This window comes from Carassius auratus, chromosome 27 (assembly GCF_003368295.1).
Source record: "Carassius auratus strain Wakin chromosome 27, ASM336829v1, whole genome shotgun sequence".
NCBI classification, from domain to species: domain Eukaryota; kingdom Metazoa; phylum Chordata; class Actinopteri; order Cypriniformes; family Cyprinidae; genus Carassius; species Carassius auratus.
Genome location: NC_039269.1, coordinates 6,733,840 through 6,753,183, shown reverse-complemented (window position 1 = coordinate 6,753,183; position 19,344 = coordinate 6,733,840). Strand labels below are relative to the sequence as shown.

Here is a 19,344-nt window from a genome sequence, read left to right as displayed (position 1 = left end):
GGACATCTCCTGCTACTCAGATTATTCTCATGAGAGAAAAAACCCACATGTGTCTCCTCTAGAGGTTTGAGAGAGATCTCAAGAAATGTCTCAAACTGTGCTGAGACACCCATAACCAAATGCATTGGTGTTGTTTGTTTGTTTGTTAGGATTTGTATCTTATGACAAGTTGAATGAAGGGTTATTATATTTAACTAAAACTAAAACCATAAAACAAATGTTACTAGAAGTAAAGTAAATGCTAACTACAATGAAATAAAACATACTTATTTTTAACTTTCTTCATTGTAGCTGGATGTCTAGGCATTTCTTATTTTCATTTATTTATTTTTACTTTTATTTATTTATTTATTTCAACCTAATATACTAAATAAAATAAAATAAAACAACTGACAAAATTCACAACTAAATTAATAAAACTTTACAATTAAAGGGATAGTTCACCCAAAAATTAAGAACACAAATTAAGATATTTTAATGCATTCTGAGAGCTCTCTGACCCTCCTTAGAAAACTATCCTTTTAAGAAAAGTAATACAATTTTACTTATTTTTATTTATGCATTCATGAGTAAATGACAGTTGTGATTTTGTCTGAGCTATGAATAAAATATAAAAATGATTTTTTATTATCTTATTATTATATTAATTATTAACACTAACACTTATTAAAATAACACTTTATACTTTTATTTATTATACAATTAACACTAACCTTAGCTTGCTCTATTTTATTTCTATTCTATCTGTTTTCTTTTTATTTATTATAATAAAAATAAAACTTGCTATGTGTACTGCTTTAAGATAACTGAGACTCTTTGTTGATTTTGGTTGCTTCCATTGTCCTCATTTGTAACATGCTCTCCACTTTATGATTTTTTTTTAAAGGGAAACATCTGAGGACAAGTTGTGATGAAAACAGAAATGAAAAGTGAACTCTACATCATCTCCTGAGTTATGAAACCACAGCATCAGATCTGAGAAATGAGATTTTGCTCTGGTCGTCTGAGAGCAGGTATCAGTTCTCCTCAGAAATGAGCAGATTCCTTTTCGCTGACGTTGGTTTGGAGACAATAAACCGTGAAAGCCGCAGAGATGAATCCGAGTGCGTCTCAACCGCTGCGCGTCAGCATTTATTCACATTCCTGGACCGTTTCACGTTCATTGTCTAAACTTGAAAAAGCTCAGTATGTAATGATGTGAAAAATCAATCATCGCTGCGAGCCTCAGTCAAAATGAGCTCAGGACATCTCTTGAAGTTTAATCATAATTTTTTTCAAGAATTTCCAGCATAACCCAAAACTAAAGCTATCTTTTAGGAAATAAAATCTGCTGTAGGACATCAGAATGTATTTTGAAAGCAGGAAATGTTTCCAATACAGTGCAACAGAGATCTACAATATCCAAAATAAAAATAAAAAAAACTTAAAAAAATACTCATAAATGGGCCAAATAACATCTTGAACTAAATTAAAGTTATTTCATTACAGTGTTATTTTATTATCATTGAGATATTATTAAGTTTTTAAGATTTTGGTTAATATTTTAATTAGTTGTTATTTTTGAATATACTGTTAATTTGTTAAAATGTCAATTTTTATTTATTTTTTTATTTTAATTTCAGTTTATTTTAGTGCATCAATGCAAACTAAATCAAAATGAGAAGTAAATTAAGTTAATTTTTATATTTGATTTAATTTATAAGTAACTGAAATGTTTTTTATTGTTTTAGAATTGGGTTTAGTTAACAAAAATACATAATATATTAAATTAAATATACATTTTTGCTGATGTTGGTTTGGATACAGTATGATTATCTTTTTTGTTAACTAGTTTTATAAGTATCAAATATAAGTTTGGTTTTTTTTAATAAAATAATTATAAATAAATATTTTTTTTCTTGTTTTATGTAGCTAGTTTTAGTTTTAGTTAACTATAACAACCCAGTTTCATTATTAACCCTCATTTTGTTCCTCATATGACTTTGTCTCATGTTAAACAAAAATAATTAGAGAATTAGCAAAGTGTTGTAGTGTTGTTTTTCTGTGAACTTCAAAAGCATTAAGCTGCATGTCAAGGGTGTGAAGACCCCATCAGAGTTTATAGTAGTGTTCTTCAGAAGTTATATGATTTATTTATGTGAGGAACAGACCAAACTTAAGCTCAATATTTGTCATTTTGACATCAAGCATCATTGGTTTTGAATTAACAGTGATTTGACAGTTACTTTCATGAGGCTTTTTTTTCTTTCTTTCTTGAAACATCACCATCCGCTTTCAGTCTGTGCTATAAAATCTGATTTTGAGTTTGAAATGATGGGTTTTCTGATCCTAAAAGGTGTGTTTTCTCTGACTATATGGAATCTAAAGTGAGCTGTTATGAATAAGGATAGTTCTGAATCTTCCCAGTACTTTATAAACGCAAGCTTGTGTCTGTTTGTGTTTGGAAAGCAGCGCCGTCTGCATCTAAAAGGTTTCCCTGAAGGCTTTTCTTGCATCATGTAGCTTTGCATCTTATGCATGACTGAACTGTAATCCAACTCTAATCCAAAAATGTGCTTTTTCCTTTCTAGCGAAATTAAAAGCATTTCCCAACACAAAAGAGCATGTATAATTTATGTGTGGTTACGACAGTCGTCACTGTGACCATTCCTTCACCTTGAATGAGAAAGACTAATGTCCAGGCTTTTTTCAGACTCTTCAGAATTAGTTCTGCGTACGTGGCTATTTTTGATCTACCATTATGATTTTTTGAGTGTTACTGTGTTATTTTCACAGAATTATGTTCCTATGGAAACCATCTTTTTGGGTTCAATAATAAGTGAAGAATATTTTTATGCAGTCTCAATATTTTCCTCTTTTTGTTTGTTTGTTCATCAAGTCACATTATTTATTCATTTATTTTCATCAATTTTTTAATCTTTGTTTTATATATATATATGTATATATATATATATATATATATATATATATATATATATATATATATATATATATATATATATATATATATATATACACACACAAGTGAAATAACAAGTGAAATAGCTACTGTCATTATTGTATATGATAAATTCATATTTATATAAATTCATATATCATATTCAAAATTGTATCATATACAAAAGAGAGCGTTAAATATTATTAATTCCTGTATTTGCTTATATATTGCTGTATATATTATCATCATATGATTATTATTATTATTATTATTATTTATTAATACTATTAGTATTCTAAATTATATTAATATTATAAACCTCTATGTGAAAAACATATATCACCTTTCATATTGTTCATAATTATTGACCGTACTATATATATATATATATATATATATATATATATATATATATATATATATATATATATATATATATATATATATATATATATATATATATGGACTATAGTATGGTATAATTAAGCTTCTTTTAATATTTTATTTCCCCAGAAATAAAGTAAATAGAATTATAATTTCAAATAGTGCTTTTCTATATGATTTTATATTAAAATATAATTTATTTCTGTGATGCACAGCTGTATTTTCAGCATCATTTCTCCAGTCTTCAGTGTCACATGATCTTCAGAAATCAGAATAATGATTCAAGAAACATTTCTGATGATTATCAATGTTGAAAACAGTTGTGCTGCCCGATATTTTTTGGAAACTGTAATGCATTTTATTTTCTGGGATTCTTTACTAAATCAAAAGTTCAAAAGAACAGCATTTGACATTTGCAAGATGATTTCCAAGAACAGTTCTGGAAAAAACAAGTTGATAAAGAAAGATGAAATAATGGTAGCGAGTGAAGAGCAGTGTGTGTGTGTGTGAGTGCTGTGATTGTGCTGTTGCTGTGGCCGACTGAGAGACCAATGAGAGCAGAAGATGTCACCTTCCTCTGTTTCGGTCGAATCATTCACAGAGATGGAGGTGAACATCAGGTGAACACCGAGACAGAGAGACATGACATCTTTCAGCTCTTTCAGCTCGGTTTACTGTTGCATTTGATCCAGAACTGTTCGAGAATTAAACCAGTGCATGGAGACAAAAAAGAAAGGAGAGATAATTCACTGAAGCAAATGAAATGAGAAAAACATTACAATGCACTGTGAGCGTTAACCCTTTATGAGATGCGTATGAGTATCTTTCCACGTTCTCCTCTGGACACTTTGCTCCTGTATTCCTCATCTGAACTTCAGTGTCTGCTAAATTAATAAATGCAATTGTTTTTCCTCATCACATTTTTATATCATTGAAAAAATTCTACAAATATGGCAACTCTATAGGAAAATAAAATTGAGTATTTAATTAAAATCATTTTTAAATGATTTTAAAATCATGACAAATATAGATGATTTATTTTATTTTAAATATTTAGCGAATTTAATGTGGCATATTATTTTTAACCATCAAACCGATAATAATTTAGTTTCTTCTGCATAAATACTTAATTTAAGTAAATAGGTATCCACAAAATAAATTGTGGTATACTTACATCCTTTACAATGCATTATAAAAGTAGTTTAATGAAATCATTATGCCTTGTAATGCAGTGTATGATCTGATGAATAGTTTTAACCATATTTAAATGCATTATAACAATTAAACATATTTTTTTACGCCTTGAGAAAATACAGTACATGCAAATAAAACATGACAAATTACACATTTTTAGAAGCAAAAAATATATTTAAAAATATAATGCATTTAGACTTCATTTGCAAATATTTATGAAGATCTACAATGCATTACAACATACATTGTGAATATTTTTATAATGCATTATACATAAATATTATAGTTTGTGGAATCGGAGTAAAAACAAAAACTAACTTTATTTGTGACTGAGCATGTAAAACCATGTTAGTGTAAGAGTTGAGTTGAAGTGTGTGAGAGAGTGAGAATGGAGATTATGTCAGATGGATTCAGTTTGTTGGGTCTGACATGAAACAATAGGATCCTTTCAAATACATAATTCACCATCTCTTCTCTCGATTCATCATTAGAGAGATGTCTTTCTAGATCAGCGTCCGACCGAATGAATCTCTGATTCTGAAGAGAAGCTGCTGAAATACTGGAAGTGACTGTAAGAGGAACAGGACGTCCAAAGTGCTCTCATGACAATGCCATTCATTATTTGTTCTCAAAAAGACTGTCTCAAGGAGAGCAGAAAATGAAAAATAAACTCACCTGATCCGTTCAAACCACACATTATTTTAAAAGAAATAAGGAATATCTATCAAAAATTGATGTACTTTCTCGCTTTAATGTAGTTTAAATGATGTATAGTAACAAGAAAAGGATCGCAGCAGATTCATAAACAGTTATTCAGTGTAAAAATGATTTTAAAGCAACCGTTCTATTGGAATTATAGAGATAATGTTTTCAAGAACACACTGGCACTTGTTTCCGTTCACTTCTATTAGAAAAATGATGGGAAATATCTAATAAATTATTTTATTTTATTTTATTTCTGATGAGAAGTATCTAGTAGATTTGCCTATTTTCCCCCCAAGAATTTGTAATGATTTTTATTTTATTGCATTTTAAATATTTTTATTTTTGCATTTTATTTTTATTTACATAAAATGTATATATATATATATTTTTTTTTGCATTTTTTTATAAAAAACATTTTAAAACCCTAATTTTGAGAATCTGGAAGGAACTTGACTTCAGGATTTCAATTAACTTTTGATTTCTAGTGACTCTGGACATTAAACTGACACATATTTTATACACTGTAAGATATATTAAATATGGCAACTGTGGAATAGTGCAATCATTTTGTCATCCCTTCTTTATTTATCTTTTCTTTTTTGGCATGTAGTTTCCTATTGTCTGGCGAGGGTCATTCCATTGTTCCAAATGAATGCATCTGTATATTTGGCGTTTCACGAATAACCGCACAATCTGATGAAGGAGCTCTGCTGAATGCCTGTTTTTTGCTCGGATGCATTGACTGTAGGCCAGCGGCAAATAAACACCAAGTTCACGTCCGAACACAGACAAGAAGCACACATTGCTATGGAAACAAATGAAATGTGGCCTTTCTGGTTGAAATGACACAGGAGCACCTCTAAGTGATTTGTCTGGCTGGAGTCGCTGATGGTTTAACTAGTGTCATCATGACCAGTTCAGCACAGAATGAGATGAGAAATAATAGCAGAAGACAACATAAGAGCTTCTGTTTGTGTCCAGAGGTCAATACTTCTGTCTGCCGGCAGTTATCACTGCTCTGATCTAGAGTTTGCTGGAAAAAAACACAATGTTGTAGACAGGAAAAGCAGATATGATGGTGCTGGTCTCTCCCTACTGGACAAAGAATATACTGCATTCAATCATATGCACTTTTTTCAACTTGTACTGGAAAGGAAATCTCTCATATCTGTTTATCCCTGCACATTTTTTATGTTTAGTATCTTTCGTTCAACAAGGCTGCTTTTATTTTATCAAAAATATAGAAAAAACAATAATACTGTGAAATATTATTACAATTAGGAATTAACTCTTTTCTATTGGGAGTATTTTTTGTAATTTTGAGAGTCTATTTACATACTTTTTATATCTTTCCATATGATAAAAAATTTAATATAAAACTGTAAATTTTAACACATCATAATTACAAAGAAACAACAAGTAACTTCTTGAATTAAACCCGATAAAAAAATAAAATAATTATATATAAATAAAATAGTTCTGGTCAACAATTAATGGCATCCAAATAAAAGTTTTTGTTTGTATAATATATGTGTGTGTGTGTGTGTGTGTATTTATTATGTATAGACATGTACAGTATATATTTTTTTAATATTTATTGTATTAACATACATATATTTATATTCCAATAATTTAGATATAAATATATTTAATATATAAACAAGATATATTTTTCTTAAATATATACATGCATGTGTGTATTTATATATACATAATAAATATACACAGTACACATATACCATGTACACAAAATTCAAAACCTCTTCAAAGGGCCCTTCAGAATGATTTCGAAGGGTGCAACTGATGGACACTTCGGGGCTCCCATGATCCTTTGCGCAGATTCTTTGCATAATGACGGCGCCTCGGTGTGGGCACTTGATGATGATGATGAAGGGCACTTCAAGGAACAGTTGTTTGGTCCCCTACACCCCTCCAATGCTTCGAAGCTCTCACTCCAGAGGGTAAACCCTTTAAAGGGATTATAAGGCATAGGGCTGAGCCCTTCAGAATGGAACACAGAGTAAACCAGACTTTATTTGTGACGTCAATATATGCAAATCAACTCTCTGTCAGCAGGAGGCGCTGTTGGAGTGGTAGTATTGAGGTACACAAAGCTGCTCTCCGCTCACAAACACTGCTTTATCAGACATGCAAGACCAATGAAAATGAAGACAGTCGGTTTTCTTCTGAAATAGTCATTTTAATGATATTCTTATGGATAAAAAGTTTTTTTTTTCATATTGTAAAAATATTGATGTGCCTGTTGCTCCCCCTTCCCTGTTTTGTTTGTTTGAATGGATGTTGTTTGTTGAATCAAAAACAATAAAAAAAAAATTTTGATCACAACTTTTAAAAAACAATATCTCTCTGTTTGGAGCAGACTTTGAGATTTGTAACTTTGTAGATCTTTTTTATGCCCAAACATACATAACACACACTAATTCAAAAAGCACCACTCTAAAGGAGTAATTCACTCAAAGGTGACAATTTGATGAAGATTTACATCTACAAGATGTAGATGAGATTGTGTCCTTGTATTTAAGCCAGAAGCAACAGTTTGAAGTAAAAAAAAATGATTGGATTTTATTTCTAACAAACACACTTTTGTCTTCTCCAGATGTTGTGATGTTTTTATCAGCCGTTTGGACTCTCATTCTGACGGCACCCATTCACTGCTCATTCACAAATGTTCAAGTTCTATGTATGTATGGAGGAACAAAGGGGTTATAAAATAGGGTAGCACTTTATTTTACAGTCCTGTTCCTCATGTACATACTATGTACTTATTATTGTAATTACAATAACTATGTAATAATTAGGTACTAACCCTGAACCTAACCCTACCCAAAGTAGTTACCTTGTATTACCAGAACTTTCTTAGATAAATACACTGCAAGTACATGTAAGTACACGTACTGTAAAATAAAGTGCAACCTAAAATAGCCACAAATATATAATTTAACAAGTGAACTGAACAGATTTAATGACATTAATGTACACACAAGGCAGTACAGGACGTGTGACAGGCGAAACGCTTACATTTACAACACCACACACGTAAATCCAAAAGAGCATAAAATAAGACATTGTGTGAATAGTTGAATATAAAATCGATACAGTTGTTGATTAATAAGGCCTTGGACATAAAGCATACATGCATGACATCTTTGTTGTGTTTGGTTGCACTCATTTGGAGCTTGTCCGGAGCATGCAAAAATACAGCTGCTTCTCTCATGAGATCAAACCATGTAGCACAGAGTCCATTTGCTACAAAATATTGTAAACATATAATACATCAGCACCTGTAGTGTCCATTTCAACAGTCCAACCAGAACGAATGGCCACTGTAAGGAAGAGATCAGTTCAGTCTGTGGCCGTCATGCATCAGTGAATGGGTGGTTGACTGGACATGTGGAGCTCAGAGTAAGGTTTCAGCACACAGACAGCTGAAATTAATTCACTTCAGCACCAACACTGTGGGTTTTGATGCACTTATATATGTGATATTGCTGTTGCTATACCAAAGAAAATAGTTCCAAAAGAAGCTGTCAACAAGTTAGTGATACAGTGTTTAGAAATACTGCTTGCGCAATTAAACTAGTGTAGAACTTACTGTTGTATAGGCCATTAAATATATATATATATATATAATATATATATATATATATATATATATATATATATATATATATATATATATATATATATATATATATATATATATGTGTGTGTGTGTATATATATATGTATATATATAATGGATGATGATTGACCAATGCAGCGTTCCGGTAGTGCTTAAATACAAGAAACGGCTGTGACGTAATACACATTTTATCATGTGATTTAAAAAAAAAAAAGAAAATTAGTTTTGTTGCATAGCAACATTTAGTCAAGTCAAGGACTGTATGTTCTATCGGAATGGTTGCAATTAATATAATAATTTAATGAAAGTATTAAAATAACGATAATAGTTCCAAAAGAAACCAAAACACAATTGTGTTACGCACAGCGGACTGATCCAAACAGTGAACTTTAGGAACGCTCCTTAAAAATATGACAAACCAGATAGGCCTATAATTTAGGTCCTGAATGATGATTGATTACTCGCTACCAATCGCTGGTTTCACCGCATAGCAACGTTGATGGTACTTAAAGATCGTTTAATTAAAAAAAAATCATTTTTTAGAATAAAAGAAACGAAAATAGTTCCAAACGAAACTAAAAGAGTCGAACGCGCAGACTGACAGCTGTCACACGTACAGGCGGACTAATACATAATACGTTTTAGAAAAATCTTAGGAACGCTGCTTGTCCAATCAATACATATAATATCCTATTAAACCACAAATAACAGATATAGTTCCTTTGTTAAAGACTGACCCCGTAATAACAGCGCACGATCGCTAGCAACGTTCTGCCAAGTCAAGGACTATATTTCCTCGCGGATGTGGACTTGCTAATCAAAGTAGTTCCTTAATATTTGGCTCACTTGACGTCGTGCACTGCTGTGGAAATGTGAAATTTAACAAACCAGAGCATGTTATTCGTCAACCACCCAAACACTGATAGATAAAGTCTGTTTTCTAATAAGCTTGCACTTGGTTAGGCAGTAACTGGCACCCGTTGTTAACGTGGTTCATCACTCTCTGTTTTAACTGCGCCACTTGTTCTCTCAGCACGCTGGCGGTGGACGCGAGCTCCGTGTTCTGGCTCTTCAGGTTCTTCACTTTGTCTTCCAGCCGGGATATCCGCTCCAGTTTCCGCTTGCGGCATTTGGAGGCGGCGATGCGGTTGCGCAGCTTCTTCCGCTCGGCCTTGATGCGCTCCTGTGTGTCCATGTTGATGGGGGACAGCGGAGGACTGTCGCCGAAGCTCTGCATGTCCGGCACGGTCTGCGGCTCGTCCTTCAGAGACGACTGCGCGGGCGGCGGAGGAGGGAACGGAATGGTGTCCGTGGAATAGTTCACCGTGGTGCTCCCGTACGTGCTCAAGTTCGTGTACACGGGCAGATCCGTGCCGCTCGCGAGTCTGTTGAGCGTCGGAGGGACGCACGCGCCTCCGCTCAGCTGGTTCTGCTTGTGAAGGTCCTCCAGGGCTTTGACGAATCCCTCCGCGAACTCCTGCTCGTCGCTCACCGTCTTCGGGTAGACGAACTGGGAGTTCGGCGAGGTGGTCACCATCCCGTTGGCCTGGATGATGAGCCTCTCCAGCTCCGGAGAAGCCAGTTTCAGGAGCCCCAGCTCGGGGGAACTGAGGATCCCTTCAGCATCCCTAAGATCGGGCTTCAGGCTGGAGCTGTTCTGGTCGTTTAGGTTCAAACTCATGTCTTTCTTCATCATGATGCGTGATATTCCTCGTCTGGGTAGAGGCTTGTTCCCATTCTACACCCTACAGAGGGCTGAGCTGCTAATGTTTTTATTTTTTTTAATCGATGTATGATGTTGTTTTATGATATCCTTTCTTCTCCCGCGCGAGAGAGGTGTTATCTGTGGGCGTCGGTACGCATTTGCAAGTTTTCTATTCCTAAAAATTCCATTATGTCACTTTAAAGCGCTGAGATTGGCAAACGATGACGTCCTCTTCCGGTTTGGTTTGCATAAGGGGCCGCGCTCGTTGCTGTCGCCACGGAGACGGGGAGTAAACGGCAAACAGCGCGGTGCATTGTGGGTTGATGTCATAGCGAGGGTGGAGAAACAGAAGGCAGTCGGGCAGAAAATGTTCCCTTGTTTTTAAACGAGTTGAAGGTCTTTGGATGCTCTATCAAGTGTTCCACTCTAGTTTAATTTGATGGAATAATCCACACTCTCGCTTATGTCTGGAGAGACTGTACTAGAAATGGAACACAATCAGCAATATTTCATTTAATCATCAGTATTTCATGTGTATATATATATATATAATGCAAAAGTATAAACACTTCCCTAGTGAAAAATAAAAATACTTAAATGAATTTGAAATACATTGATTTTAATGCTAAATATATTTCAAATACTTTTTCTAAATGTCCTGCAATTGTATTTTTAATAAACTAAACTGGTATACATAAAGTCTGCTTAATTGGAAAAACTAATTTTGTACTTAATGCACTTTAATTGTGCGGAAGTAATGCTGACACACAATTAAATATATACTTTGTAAATTTTATTGAGCTAAAGTAGAATTATTGCAAGTATACTTCAGGTTCACTTTAAATATTTTGCATTTGAAGTCTGATATAATTCAAAGATCATACAATCCTCATCAAAAGTGACATTAAAAGACGTTTAAGACTTAATATTGAGAGATGTGCATTGTGCACAAGTAACATGCACAATTAATATGCCAAGTAAAGCTCAATTATAATTTGTATATCAGTAAGTCTTGGGTTATCTGTCAGTAAATATGTTTATAGATTTTAACTATATTTGGTATGAAATAAATGGTTTTTAAATATATAATTTTTCACTAGAGTTTCTCTGTCATTATGCAACTGATGTGATATCGAAACAGTTTTAACATTAGAAAACGACATTTATATTAAAAATGTTTCATCATCAACATTCTTACCATTAATGTAGTTTTTGTAGAGCAGCCTATGCATTTAGCATTTTAGTAGTCACATAAGTAATGTAAATGATTGCAAAATAATATTTGCAACATGACTGAATAATTTAATATTTTCAGATATAGGTGTATTGTTCCAGATTTCATAGAAGACTAGAGTAATTTGCTTTTAAATGCATTGGTTTTAAAACAGAATGTTGCAAGTAATTGAACTTGTTTTAATCTCACTCTTCATATGAGACTAAATGTAGATTTGGTAGAATATGTTGCAGTTCAATAAAACTATGAAGTATTTTTTTTTTCTCTGCCATATGTTATGAGCATGTGTGCAAAATAATACTTTTTTTTTTTTTTTTACATCTACTATAAATTGTTATTTGGTTTATACCTCAAAACTCATTTAGTTTAATTGACCTATCATAAAACCCTTGAAGGGAACTTGATAGCTTTACTCAGAAATCTTAATCTTGAGAGATCTGATGATGCTTTGAAGTTCAATTGAATTTATGAATTGAATTAGCTGCTTTGGCGAGCCGTAGGATTTCTATTAATATCACTGCAGGCCTTGAGTCTGACAGAGAGGGGGAGATCTGAATGGATGTGATGACGTCTGTAGACGCCAGCATCAGAGAATAGCAGCAGCATCATCCGTTGCCATGGCAGCAGTGACGCAGAGGCAGGTGGATGGTGTGTGTGAGGATGTGCAGCGCTGCAGTGATGCTCCTCGAGTGGGTGCAAGAACACAACCATTTCCAGCATGTTTAGCTTTAGAAATTACAGCTTACAAAAGCAGCAGGAAGAAATACCACGGATGGTTATTGCACAGACTTTATTATGTTACTCAAAAATATACATTCCCCAGTTTGATGCTGCAGTTCTGTAATACACAAACTGCTAGATTTGTATCATTATCCAGATTATGTAATATGTTAGTGTATTTCCATTATTTATTTATTTTTACTTTCATTATTGTTCATTCTTTTATTATTCATTTGACCTCACTTTATTTTGTTGGCAGCGTCTTCAGGATTTTGTCTGACAGTGGAGTCAGTGAATCAGACTGAAGGTGTCGGTCTTCATGTTTAGTGTGACTCATGAAGGAACACTGCTAATTAACTACCAAACATCACAAAGGGAAGTCCTTTTTTTCCTTAGAGACCAGCTCATGCAAATGGTTTGAAGCAGGTCTCAGCTAAGGGTGTGGGCACACAAGTCAAAACCACCAAACACTCCTCAGGAAACCAGGTCCATGCATGTTTGATTGATTCTTCAGGTACAGAGATCACTTGTAATATGAAAGATTAAACATGGCAGTCATTACGAACCAGATTTATGTGGCATTTCGGTTTATTTGATGCCAACATAAAGTACACGTTAAGCTTCAATTATTAAGATAAAATAAATGTACATGCTTGTACATATAAGAATAATTTGCTTTTAAATGCATTAAAAGTCTTAGTTGTAAAACAGAATGTTGCATAATTAATTGAATTATTGATTAAGCTGAATGATATCAAAACTCGTTTTAATCTCACTCTTCATATGAGACTACTGGTAAAGATCTGGTAGCAAATGATGCAGTTCAATAAAAATATGAAGTCATTTTTCTTTGCCATATGTTAGGAGCAATGCAACATAAAAGTGTGTGTGTGTGTGTATGTATATATATATATATATATATATATATATATATATATATATATATATATATATATATATACACTGTAGATTTTAGACAAAAAAAGTAAATAAAATAAGATCACTTAGAAATTGCTCGTAAATTCCACAAATAATTAAAGAATCAACAAGTAATAGCAGAAAAACTGAAAAAAAAAAAAAAAAAAAAATATATATATATATATATATATATTACAATTGTATTATATTGTACTCCTATAAATTTAGTTAACTTTCATAAAATGATATTTCAGGGTTTTTTTACATGTAAAATATTATGTATATAACATAAGTACAGGCAGAATTATTTAGTAATTGAACTGAGAGGTAGGCGTAAATAAATTACAAATAAAGAAGACAATACAGATTTTCAAGGACTTTTATAAAGCGATGATATGTTTATATACCTGTTTTTATACAGTCTATGTATGTTATATACACGTTGCTAGTATGTATTAATGAAACACATCCGGAGCGGCAGGTGGCGCTGTTGTCCAGCGGCGGCGCTGGTCTCCGTTCAGACAGCGAGAGGAAGATGTGTGTTTATGTCAGTTCGTGAAGATCTCTCGTCTGATGAAATCTGAAACTGAATCTGTTCTTGATCGAAACTCTCTGATTTCTCAGCGATGGAGCAGAAGAAAACGGTTATCGTGACAGGTAAACTCTGATGAAGGGGTGTTTCGACGCCTCGTGTGATTGTTGTGTTAGTTTTGAGAGTTTTTCTACCGTCACTGATGTTATTCATGACGCAAATGATCGTCATTACAACCGAAAGTCTTTTAAACCGAATATAAAACTAAACTGAATAAAACACTTCCTTATATCGAAGTACTACCACTAACCAAACTATCGGGAAGTAGAATGTAATCTTGGACAGCGTAATTTATTTTATTCATTCAATTAATTGTATTTCTTTTATTTTATTTTTTTTCTGGTGTTTTTAAATATTTACTTATAACAACTTAATTTTCAGTGTTTGTGTGTTTTTACTATGGTAATACTATTGTGGTGTTTGTGGACTTTTAACGTTTATATATATATATATATATATATATATATATATATATATATATATATATATATATATATATATATTTGATTTGATTTGATTTTTTTGTAATTCATGTGCCTTTTTCGTTCTTATTAGTTTTTGCTGTTGGTTTAGGTTTAATTTATTTTTATTTCAGGTTTATTTTTAGTTTAGTTTTTAATAATTTAGTTCTTAAAAAATTCAGTTACTTGTCACAGAATAATTTCAGATTTGTATTTTATTTCAGCTCTGTTCCAATTAACAAAAATGTCAATAGCAAAAACAAAAACTGCAACAACAATAACCCTATTTGGAATCTATAAAAAAAATTTCAGTACCATCTAAAACTTGCAATGAAATATTATTGTCAAAGTCTGCTAAAAAAAGTGTTTTTAGGTGACAATGACTGGATTATTGAATTTTTTTTTTATAATTCGACTATTTAACACATAAAGAAATATTATTATTCTGAGTTGAAATGATTTTATTAGGTGAAAGGAAAGTGAGAGTGAAAAAAAAGACCTACCTGAGAAAATGCTTGATTATTCAGTTCAGTGTCATTATGTGAAATGCTTGATCTGAATCGTGCTGTAGTGAGACATTACATTGCATTGCATTGCTCTGTGATTGTGTTTCTGCAGGCTTTGAGCCGTTCGGTGAACACGCTGTCAATGCCAGCTGGGTGGCAGTACAGGTATGAGATTCTCACTGCGAGGAAATCAGCTATGAGCTGTACTCACTGTCTGTTCACCTGATTGTGATGTGCTCTGGTCAGGAGCTGGAGAAGCTGGGTCTGGGTCACGATATAAAGCTTCACGTCGCTGAGGTTCCTGTGGAGTATCAGGCGGTCCAGAGTCTTCTGCCGTCTCTATGGAAACAGCAGCTTCCTCAAGTAACACAACGATGTCATGTTTGTTTAGTTTTATTAGTTAGTGATGCTAAATGTCTACAGAGTGTTGTATTAAAAAAGTATGTTTTATATATATATATATATATATATATATATATATATATATATATATATATATATATATATATAATGATTTATATATTATTTATAATAAAAGATTATTTTTTTTATGTATGATGAAATGCATCTACCATATTTTTCGGACTATAAGTTGCACCTGAGTATAAGTCGCATCAGTCCAAAAATACGTCATGACGAGGAAAAAAACATTAAGTCGCACTGGAGTATAAGTCGCATTTATTTAGAACCAAGAACCAACACAAAACATTACAGTCTCCAGCCACGAGAGGGCGCTCTGTCTTCAGTGTAGACTACAGGAGAACTGAGCAGCATAGAGCGCGGTTGGAGATGGTAATGTTTTCTCTTGGTTCATGTCAAATTAATTTTGATAAATAAGTAGCACCTGACTATAAGTCGCAGGACCAGCCAAACTATTAAAAAAAGTGTGACTTATAGTCCGGAAAATATGGTAATTATTTTAATCAAAATGTCTCATCATATCAGAATACACTGGCCAGAAATGTTTAGCACAACAAGGCTGAATGTATTTGACCAAAATACAGTAAAAACGGTAATATTGTGAAATGTTATTTTAGTTTAAACAAACTGATTTCTTGAAGTTAATTATTTTCCATGTTAATATATGTTTCTGTGATGCTCCGCTGTATTTTCAGCATCATTCCTCCAGTCTTCAGTGTCACATGATCTACAGAAATTATTTCTAATAACATTTCTGATTATTATCATTGCTGAAAACAATTGTGCTGCCCAATATTTTAGTGGAAACATATATTATCAAATAGAAAAGTTTTTTTTATTGTAATAATATTTAGCAATATTATTATTTTTACTGTGTTTTTCAACATTAAATGCAGTCTTGGTGAGCAGACTTCATTTAAACATTAAAAAAATTTTTAGTCAGTATTATAGTGGTAATAACTTCTCTTTATAATTGAGCAATAAAAAATAATTAAATATATATATTTTTTTTCTGCCCCCCCCCCCCCCCCCCCTCCAAAGTTAGTGGTCCATGTTGGAGTGTCCGGGATGGCCACAACAGTAACTCTTGAACAGTGTGGTCATAACCAGGGTTACATGCGGCTGGATAACTGCAGCTTCTGTCCGGAGTCACGCTGCTGTATGGAGGGAGGACCCGACTGCATTCAGTCTGTCATAGACATGGACGCCGTCTGCAAGAGAGTCAACTCCTCCGGGCTCGGCGTCTCTGTGTCTGTCTCAGAGGATGCCGGCAGGTAAAATGCTCTTCTTTCTTGTTTGTTTACAACATGAAGAATCTACAAAATAAATCATGAAAGAACCATAAGAAGTGCATGTTATTTTTTTATTGGGTATTGTGACGAGTAAGCTGTTTCACATAACAGATGTTTGCATATATGTGTCCCTGGAGCACAAAACCAGTCATAAGTCATAATGGGGTATATTTTTAGCAATAGACAAAAATGCATTGAATGGGTCAAAATTATACATTTTTCTTTTATGCCCAAAATCATTAGGATATTAAATAAAGATCATGTTCCTTGAAGATATTTTGTAAATTTCCTATTGTAAATATGTCAAAACTTAATTTTTGATTAGTAATATGCATTGCTAAGAATTAATTTGGACAACTTTAAAGGCGAATTTCTCAATATTCAGATTTTTTTGGCATTCCTCAGATTTTTCTAATAGATAAAACAACAAACCATATGAATGGAAAGACCATTTATTCAGCTTTCAGATGATGTATAAATCTCAATTACAAAGAAATTGACCCTTATGACTGGTTTTGTGGTCCAGGGTCACAAAGGTCGTATGAGAGTAGCTAATGAAAATTTACTAAATTTGCTTTTATAAGGAATGCTTTAAAAAAACTGCTTTACTTTTTCTCATCTGGATTTGCTTGCTTGTTTTCTTTATTATTATTTTTTATATATAGAAGTATTCTGTATCCTCTCTCCGCAGGTATCTGTGTGATTACACCTACTACACGTCTCTGTTTCTGGGCGAGGGCAGGTCTGCGTTTGTGCATGTTCCTCCTCTGGGGAAGCCCTACAGCGCGGAGCAGCTCGCTCGGGCCCTCAGGGCCGTCATCCTGGAGATGCTCGAACTGATGGAGAACAACAAGGGAAAGAAACCCTGTCTGCACAACCAATGAGAGCACAGGCTGAGTCTCGTACGCTGTTATCTAGCCTCGGCTTGGATTCAAGAGTTCATGCTCATTTGAAGACATCCGTGTGCTACATACTAGGATCAGTCAGCTGGGTTGAGATGCAGCTTGTGTGCTAAACTCAATCCTACGGCTGTGTTCAAATAGTCAGGAAAGCACTTTAATGGGCTAAACTTGAAACATGCAGAGATTTGGTTTTATGCATAAAAAGAGTTGGATGTTTGAAAACAGTACGTATACATGGAGATCTTTAAACCATGTTTCAATTTTTTTTTTTTTTTTTTTTTTTTAATAGAGGCAGAATTTCTAAAATCATTATTCACCAGATAAAGTATGTCTGTAGTATAAAATATTTTAAACCAGGGTTATTATTATTAAATAAAATTTTAATGTTACATTTTTCTCACCATGAAAATTGCCATAGAATCTGGCATGGCCAGCAACTAAAATTTAAATGAAAAAATTTAAATGGAATATAAACTAACTTACTACAGCTTTAACTAAAATCAAAACTCATTAAAACTATTTTAAAAAACTATACTGTAGTTAAAATATATATAAAAATAGCTAAAATTGGCTAAATTACTAAAACTAACAAAAATAAAAATATCAAAATAATAAAAACAAAAATCATTCAAAGTATTAAAAACTATATTGACATTTTATATATATATATATATATATATATATATGTAAAATATTAATAAAAACTCAATTACTGAAATTGTAACTAAGGTGGAAAAAAAATATAAAAACAAACTTATTCAAAATAAAAATAAAAACACATATGGAAATTAAATAATATTTAAAAAATTGAAAAATAAAGAGTCTAAAAAAACTTTAAAAATTGCTCAAATTGAAAAATATAAAAAAATTGTAGAGGACACCTAGAATTATGACAAAATAAAAGCTATGATCTGTCTGCTGGATAGTGATATACATAATAATAACCACATCTGTCTGGTTATTAAAGTGCCAACGTGAGGACACAGGCTTTAGGATATAAGCATCAAACCGAAATATGTTTTTCCTAATTTCAAGCCATTTACGTCCAGGGTCCCACATAAAACATAAGGACGTCTGAACCCAATGCCTTTTGAGTAATTCTTTCAGCACTGTTAAGACAACGGTTTGGTTTTTAATTTTGTTGTTTCAATGAAATGTGAATGATTTCAATGAGATGATTGTAAGAACGATACTCAAGATTGTCTCCTTAAAATTCTTTCATACTCTATGCAAAATGCTGGATATTATTTTATATTATATTATATTACACCATAATTTCTCAGTGTATTATATGATATTATAAACATAAGACTTGGTTTTAATTTTCTTTAGCTGGTTTTTCTATGGTTTTTACTGGAATCTGTTATCGATCACAAACACAGTGGACCAAACTGATTATTCTGTGAGTCTAATTTTTTTTATGTTGCCTAAAACACTGTTATCTTTAACTTTCTTTGTTTCTATAGATCCATTGTATTAAACATTCTGGCATTTATTACAGTGGTGATTATTATGTATGCATTCCATAGTTGTGTAGACACTGTTGTTCTTCCTCTTATGTTGTGTTTCCTTTTTTGCCAATATTTTTTTTTTTTTTTTTACAAATTGTAGCTCTGAATAAATTTTTTCTGCCTTATTTAAGTTTATTTATTCCAATTAAACACACACACACACATAATGAAATTATACAAGTAAAATTTCTAATAAATTTTAATCTATATTTATAATAT

The 19,344-nt window shown here is 32.5% G+C and overlaps 2 protein-coding genes across 2 annotated transcripts; one reads left to right on the top strand and one right to left on the bottom strand.

Moving 5' to 3' along the window:
• Window positions 1–9,016: 9,016 nt before the first annotated feature.
• Window positions 9,017–10,759, bottom strand: LOC113045252 (transcription factor jun-D-like). The gene has a single exon (XM_026205496.1). The coding sequence runs from the start codon at window positions 10,558–10,560 to the stop codon at window positions 9,805–9,807; it is 756 nt and encodes a 251-aa protein (XP_026061281.1). The 5' UTR covers window positions 10,561–10,759; the 3' UTR covers window positions 9,017–9,804.
• Window positions 10,760–13,914: 3,155 nt separating this feature from the next.
• Window positions 13,915–17,838, top strand: LOC113045251 (pyroglutamyl-peptidase 1-like). Its single transcript, XM_026205495.1, has 5 exons — window positions 13,915–14,098; window positions 15,113–15,165; window positions 15,247–15,363; window positions 16,462–16,694; window positions 17,404–17,838. Exons 1-5 carry the CDS (start codon window positions 14,068–14,070, stop codon window positions 17,594–17,596), a joined length of 627 nt encoding a protein of 208 aa, XP_026061280.1. The 5' UTR covers window positions 13,915–14,067; the 3' UTR covers window positions 17,597–17,838.
• The last annotated feature ends 1,506 nt before the right edge of the window (window positions 17,839–19,344 follow it).